This window comes from Quercus lobata, chromosome 8 (genome assembly GCF_001633185.2).
Source record: "Quercus lobata isolate SW786 chromosome 8, ValleyOak3.0 Primary Assembly, whole genome shotgun sequence".
NCBI classification, from domain to species: domain Eukaryota; kingdom Viridiplantae; phylum Streptophyta; class Magnoliopsida; order Fagales; family Fagaceae; genus Quercus; species Quercus lobata.
Window position 1 is genome coordinate 63,121,942 of NC_044911.1, and position 7,680 is coordinate 63,129,621.

Genomic DNA, 7,680 nt, shown 5'->3' on the forward strand with positions numbered 1-7,680 from the left:
CATCCCAAACCTTAGCCCAACTCCAAGGATTCTCTAACCGCTAGCTTCATCTCAAACCCTAATATCACATACAAGCAAAACAAAAAGTTACTTATGTTCATTTTTTAATCGTTAAATTGCATATTCTTTATTTTCTTAAAATATGTGTCAATCAAATGTTATTTAGTATTTACTATTCGATCTATAAATTTATTTTTTATGTATAATTTTATATTACAAAAACTTAAAATTTAAATATTTGATTAATAACATTGAGATAATTATTGATCTTTAATATTCTTAAAATTTTGAAAAATTGAAGAATATAATAAAAGAATGTAATCTAATTGGGTCTAAAAAAAATTTGGAGGTTAAAATTTTTTTAAAAAAATTCATAAAATTTGTTAAATATATATAATTATTATTATTATTTTCCAGATCAGCGTAGAGCCGCCTCTGCTGCTGGCTGAGCTGACTATCATATATTTCAGGAATTGCATATCACCTAAATTGCAGGTACTATTATTCACCACTCGGTCCAACTTTCCCACCCAAAAAATCAACCCGACTCGTAGCCCACACCTAGAGTGTAGTCTCTATCTACCTAAACTTAAATTTGATTTCGCTCTTTTTTTTTACTTCACCAAGGCTTAGAGAAAAATAAACGAGAGAGAGAGAGAGTTAGTTGTGGAATGTGGAAATGGCCACGCGAGCCCTGTGGCGCACCGGAAAGAAGCTCGCGTTGGTCTCCACCGCCTTGTGTGCCGGTGGCGCCGGCGCCACTATAGCCAAGTCGGACGATCCGGCGACGGCGCTGAAGCTCTTCACCGCCGTCCCTGTCCGCCTCGTACGCGACTCCATCACCGCCGCCTCCATCGTCTTCGGTAGGGTTAGAATTGTCAATTTTGGATTATTTTGCAATATTTTGCACTATTTTTTTTACATTTGAAATTTGATTTTTTTTTTTGCGCGGTTTCTGTCAGATTATGAATATTCACTGTGGGGACTGGATGAAGGAAGTGTTGAGAAATCAAAAGTGAAACACGAGGTTCATCTTAGGTCGGCGCGTAAACTTGAAGAGCTTTGTTTTAGAAATGGTGGAATTTATATCAAACTAGGTCAACATGTTGGTCAAATGGTATGCTCTCATCAATTTTAATTGGATTTCTATTTTTCTGTTTCTGTTATTATAGAAAGTAGAAACAAGAACAAGCTAGAATTAAGTTTTGGTTAAATCTGCACTTTAAATTACACTTTAAATTTCGAGTTGCTTCTTAAATCAGTCCCTTTAACTATGAAAGCTTGTAATTTTTACATCCTTGAATATGAAAACATAGGCAACCCACTAAAAAAAAAAAAACGACATCGATTGGCTTTTGCCAAGAGCCTCAATTGACACTCTCTAGTGTTTCTAACGGAGGTGTCTAGAGTTCAAATTTTGTCTCTCCCATTGTAACTATTGAATTATCAAAAACGACATTGTCAATGTGCCCTTTCATATTTTAGGTGGGTTAATGGCAAAGAAGGGGCACATTGAAGTTGTTTTCATATTCAAGGGTGTAAATTACGTTGCCGTTCAAAGTAACTTCGTTTTTAGGCGATTTAATTGCATAAATGTGATGTACCATGATGGAAGGGGCACATTGATATCGTTATAATAGCGAAGGGTGTAAATTGCAAGTTTAAAAAGTTAAGAGACCGATTCAGAAGTGACTTCAAAATTAGAGCGGTGTAAAGTGCATTTTAAACTTGTTATTGGACGATACTGATTCTATCTTTATACAGGATTACTTGGTACCTCAGGAGTACGTCGAGACATTGAGGGCGTCTATGTTGAATAGATGTCCAGTTTCCTCATATGATCAAGTGTGCCAAGTGATCAAGAAAGAGCTTGGAGAGTCACCAGATAAAGTATGTATCATTAGTTTTTTGGGCAGTTTTTTTGTGAACTTATTTCTCAACTATTCCATTCGAAATTAGATTTGATGTTTTCTAGTGTGTACAGTTTTTTTTTTTTTTTTTTTTTGGTCTTAATACTTAGTCTTTCTTGTGATTTAATAGTTATTTTGTGTAAAGTCACAATATTAGCCCTATTAATTGAGCCCTCTCATCTACAGATTTTTTCTGAATTTGATCCTACTCCAATAGCAAGCGCTTCCCTTGCACAAGTTCATGTTGCTCGCACGATTGATGGCCAGAAAGTTGCTGTGAAGGTTTCATTTGTTTTGACATTTTCTTAAAAAGAATTTTATTAGTGATAGCTGGAGCCAAAATTTTCATGTAGAATTATTTTGGAGACATGTTGTATTTCTTATGAGGATTAGCTTCCCATATCCAAATAATTTCTCATATTCAGGTCCAGCACACTCACATGACCGATACTGCGGCTGCAGATCATGCCACTGTGGATATGATTGTGAACACCATACATCGATTTTTTCCTTCTTTTGATTACAGGTACTTTGATAATTGCTCTTTTGCCTGCTGGGTATCTTTCCATGGTTCTAGAAAATTAGATAGAGACCATATAGGTGTCAACCACAAAAACTTCTGCATATTTAAAAATCTTGGGCCGTCAATGGCCTTTAGGTAGTATGCTCTAAGCTGGCATTGATACACGATTATGTGCATGCCAAAATTGGTAAAACTCAAGGATAGAGATACTTTCTTCTATGTACATTAAGATGTATCGAAATTTCCTAAGCATGTCTTTTTGAGTAGGATTTTGTCTGCTCTTGAATTGGTGGCACTGACTGAAGTCTTCTTGACATTTGCCTGCAGGTGGTTGGTTGATGAAATGCGTGAAAGTGTACCCAAGGCAAGTTGCTTTACCACTGCAATTCTTTTTCAGTATTTATTGTCTTTACCACTGCAATTCTTTTTCAGTATTTATTGTATACTTCTATAACATTCAAAAAATATAATGATTATACACATTTGTGTTTTCTTTCTGTTTCTTATACTGTCTTCCTATTGCAAAAATGAATTGTGACTTGTTAGGCATCTGACCTAACTCTCTCAGCTCATGTTCTAAATATTTTGCCATAGTTTCAAACTATCTTTTTTGATAATTCTATAATTGGGGGAGGGAGGATTTGAACCTTGGATGTCTCCTTTAGAAACACTAGGATGTGCTTACCAGTTGAGTTAGAAGGTGGTCATCCTAAAATTTCTTTTTTTGAAGCATCTGAATGAAGGTAGTTTGTTTGTTTTCAACTTAATATCATGAACTTTCACTAATTACTTTCAAACACATTTGGTAACAAAGACATATCAGCTGATAGCAACATGCGGCTATTATTTATAAGAACATTGTGTTGGTAAGCCATGGAAATTTGATGGCTAAGTTCGAACAAGATAACTTTTACCTCTTATTTGACATGACTTAAACTTTTGCCAAACATGATGCTGGTGTTTTTTTTGCTAAATATTTTTGCTTGAAATCTTAATGTTTCATTGATGAAAGTGGAACCTTAGTGTCTTTTAAATCTAAACATCCGTCTCCTTCCCTTGTAAGAGCAAGGTGTAAGGTGCGGTTGTGAGTTCGAGAACTAGTGGGTGCATGTGTAACATACCATTAGGAAAGAATCCCATCTGTTGCTTCTCATATATTATCAAATTGTGCTATTATCTAATATTCTTTTGTAGCTTTATAGTCATTTGATCATTGATATCATGGTCAGCAGGAACTGGATTTTTTGGTTGAGGCACAAAACAGTGAGAAATGCTTGGACAACTTCCGGAAGCAATCTCCTCATATTGCGGACTATGTATATGCACCAAAGGTGTATTGGAATTTAAGTACCTCAAAGTTGTTAACGATGGAATTTATGGATGGTGCACACGTAAATGATGTGAAGGCCATTCAAAGACTTGGAATTCAACCAAAGGAAGTTGCAAAATTAGTAAGTTTATGGATGATGTATTAGATGTAAAGAGTAGTTGTTAAGAGGTTAAAGACTGAAGAAATTGCCCTTTCCAATATCAAGAATGACTTACATATAGAGATGTCATCTCCTTAATCCGATGTTGATTGACCCTGGTAATTTAACTTAATTTTGTCACATAACTTACATTTGTAATTGGATGTAGGGGTCTTGACTAATGGTATACTATTAAGGCTCATTTGGAGGTCTTTATAAATTAGTTGCGCTTTCATGTCTTTGACTACATACATCGCAGACATGAGACAAATAGAATATTGCATTGGGAAAGTATTTGGTATCTACATATAATAGAACATATATATGTTTGATGTGTTAGTTGTATGAAAATATGGCTAAGATAGTTGTTGAAAGGCCTAAACCACACAGTAGAATTTAAAAAAGGTTTTATTGTACTTTATGCAGGTTAGTCAAGCTTTCGCTGAGATGATGTTCAAACATGGGTTTGTGCATTGTGACCCACATGCAGCCAACTTGCTAGTTCGCCCATTGCCTTCCACCAAAAGGAGCATTCTGGGTGAGGCTTCTCTGTTTAAGGCATTAGTTCTGATTATATATATATATATATATTAGCCATGTCAACTGTAAACATGCCTAGCCTTAACAGAAGCCCACTGGGATGGTAACTATTTTGGCACCAAATTATTACATTCCTTGTGGGCATATCATCCCTTTTGTGATATTATATTACAAAAAAGCTGTAGAAAATTTGTGAACAAGTAGAATCTGCTGAAAAAATGGATTCAGCTGCATCCTTGTAATTCCTTAGAAAATTGATTTTCCAACCATCTGATGTTTATGGTGTTCCACATTACTTTATGCGTGTGTTCCAGTCATAACAGAAACAAAACCCACATAGATTATCCAAAATTTAAAAAAGAAAAAATTTGTTGAGTTGAAACATGTAGAAATGTAATGCACTTGTTCTGAAAACCTTACAATCTTCAGATGATCTGCTGACTCAGCAAATGAATCTTCATCTCAGTGATACTCCTGTAGAAGAAAAATTCACATCATGGTGCTGTCTTTTTATTTTTATTTTATTTTAAATAATAAAATAAATAAATAAAATTCAGCGGAAGCCCACCTAATTCTATAGATTGCCAGCCTGTTTACTAGCCTAACATTCTAAGGGTTTGTGTTCATATGCTTCTGTACTACATGACAATTGAAGTCTCCTTAGGATCTCTCATGGCCCTTTTTTTTTCTTTTCTTTTTTTTAATCATGGGATCTCTCATTACTTCATATAGTGAAGTAAAACTTGAATGGTTACGTTAGGCAAAAACTTAATAGAAAATACTTAAAAGTAAAGCTTTGCCACTTTGCCTGTCAAAACTTGAGATGCTATTTATCGCAATTGTCTCATACACCAATAACTGTACGGTACTGCATTCTAAAACCCTTAATCTGATCTACTCCATGTCCCCACCCTCAATTGTGTAACTTTTTTTTTTGTTTTACAAATTTTCATATTTATTCCCTCTCAGAGTTCTGTGATTTTGACATATACTTAAGTATTTCTTATGTACTTCCCTTCTCATATACAGGAAAAAGAAAACCACAGTTGATAATTCTAGACCATGGGTTGTATAAAGAACTTGACTTCCATACAAGAGCCAACTATGCTGCACTTTGGAAGGTAAATCATTGCTTTGCTTAAAAGGTGTCTTCCACTCTTCAGCCATTGTTTCCTTTTTTTAAGCAACTTGCTTCTTTTCTTGTTTAAATATTTGGTACAGGCATTAATATTCGCTGATGCTACTGCAATAAAGGAAAATTGTGTGAAATTGGGTGCTGGGGAGGATCTATATGCACTATTTGCAGGAATTCTTACTATGAGGCCATGGAATAAGGTTGTTGACCCATCTGTTGATCATTTGGTCATAAAAAGCAATGATGGTGACCGTTCAGAACTACAGGTGATCTTCTGTCCAAGGAATCATTGTGTGCAGTTCTAAAGTTTCATGCAAGATTTACATGCTCCTACATATGATTTTGCTGATTCTCTCTCTTTCCTCACCTCCCCCCCCTCTCTCTCTCTCTCTCTCTCAAAAAAGAAAAAAAGATCTGCAATTATGTACCATATATTCTTGCTATTCTCTAATTTATTTTTAGCTTGTTAATTGGGACATGCTATGATGCGAAGCATTGCTCTGCTCATTCTTAGATGCGGTTGATATTTTTTAACGTAATAGTTGTTATTAATTGTTTAACCATACCTACCCTTTCTTTCAGATGTATGCTTCTCAGTATTTCCCTCAAATTTCAGAACTTCTGCGGAGACTGCCGCGTGTAATTCTGTTAATGCTGAAGACAAATGATTGTTTACGAGCAGTTAACAGTTCTCTGGTATCATATATTTTTCTACCTCTTTGTTGCCCTTATTTTAATTATGCTGAGTGATCTTTGGCATTCCAATGAAAGGCATTCTGTTTGGTAGAAGAACTTAAATTCAAAAAATGAAGCCAAAGCCAAAGCAAACAAAAGAATGATTTTGAACTATCTGGTTTTGACTATATAAACTCTATTTTTCGTCTGAATTCAGGAGCTTAGTCATAGTTGCAGTTTATCTCTGGTCAGCATTGTTAGTCACAGTTCATGGCAGTCTTTTTGACTGGTTAGATTTTAGCTTTTGTCTGACTTGGTTAATTCACTCATTTAAATGTCCTTTTACCATACAGCTCTGTAAAATTCTGTCAAAAGTTTTCATGCATAACCTTGGGCAAGAAATCTATTATGCAGAATAGAGGATTTTCAATTTTCATGCAATATTTTCTCTTTATTACTTGTACCATCTTCTGTGAAAATTTTTCTAATTTGTGTTGCTTGGTGAAATCTTGCACTATATTAATCGAAATGTTTATTGAGCAGTTGCAGGCATCTTCTCTTCAGACATTCCTAATCATTGGAAAAGTCTCGTCTGAGGCAGTCATTGAGGCGAAATCGTTACAAAATAAATCATTATTATGTTGGTTGAATGTCTTTTTGGATGAAATCTTGTTGGAAGTTCGACTCTTTGGAATGCAGATAGCCTTGTGGCTTTTACAACTCAGGAAGTCTCTTGCTTGGCGGTAATTCTCTCATGCATGCAGTCTAATGCAGGAGATCCCTTCCCTCTTGGTGAAGCCAAGGACCAGCAAACACTTTTCTCAAGACTCTGTTGTAATTTTTTTTTCATTTTTTTCCCCCAAAATAGGCTCACACATTCTTTGTCTCCGTGGTCTCACCCATTTACTTGCGGGATTTCTGAGCGCGGATTGACCAATGACGTTGAAATTTTTATAGCAAAAAAAAAAAAAAAAAAAAAAGATCAAAATACTTTTTTTCCCCTTTTTCTTAGGCACCAAGTTTTGGTGACGATGTGTTGTTAAACTAAAAAGCCCATCAATAAGGCAAGGCGAGTGATATTGTAAGAGACAATATTTATTGGTATTATTAATAAGCAAGTGATAAAAGAATTTGAAACTATTTATGGAGTATTTGGGATTGGGATGTCATGTGTAGCGATCAAAGGATTTGAAACTTCTTGTTAATTATTAGTAATCAATTTTGTGTTGATGAGTATTGTTAATCCTTTTTGATTTAATTAGAATGTTCTAATTAAGCTAATGAGGTGTATCATGTATGCTCTCCTCCTCTGAGGTTCATGCTGGTACGTTACTGCAGCCTGATATGTCTTTGTTAATCCTTTTTGATTTAATTAGAATGTTCTAATAATCATTTTTTTTTTAATATAAAAGAAAGAAAGAAAGAAAA

General features: G+C 34.8%; 1 protein-coding gene across 2 annotated transcripts; it reads left to right on the forward strand.

Annotated features, from left to right (window-relative positions):
- The first annotated feature begins 484 nt into the window (after positions 1 to 484).
- Positions 485 to 7,392, forward strand: LOC115957643 (putative ABC1 protein At2g40090). 2 transcript variants are annotated; one of them, XM_031075939.1, is made up of 13 exons: positions 485 to 863; positions 963 to 1,117; positions 1,765 to 1,890; positions 2,097 to 2,192; positions 2,336 to 2,436; positions 2,761 to 2,797; positions 3,666 to 3,884; positions 4,329 to 4,440; positions 5,472 to 5,563; positions 5,664 to 5,843; positions 6,160 to 6,273; positions 6,470 to 6,541; positions 6,796 to 6,880. In XM_031075939.1, the coding sequence occupies exons 1-12, from the start codon at positions 680 to 682 to the stop codon at positions 6,536 to 6,538; spliced, it is 1,485 nt and encodes a 494-aa protein (XP_030931799.1). In that variant the 5' UTR covers positions 485 to 679; the 3' UTR covers positions 6,539 to 6,541; positions 6,796 to 6,880. The 2 variants fall into 2 exon arrangements, with proteins under 2 accessions (XP_030931799.1, XP_030931798.1); XM_031075938.1 differs by lacking the exon at positions 6,470 to 6,541 and having other exon boundaries at positions 486 to 863; positions 6,796 to 7,392.
- Positions 7,393 to 7,680: the final 288 nt, after the last annotated feature.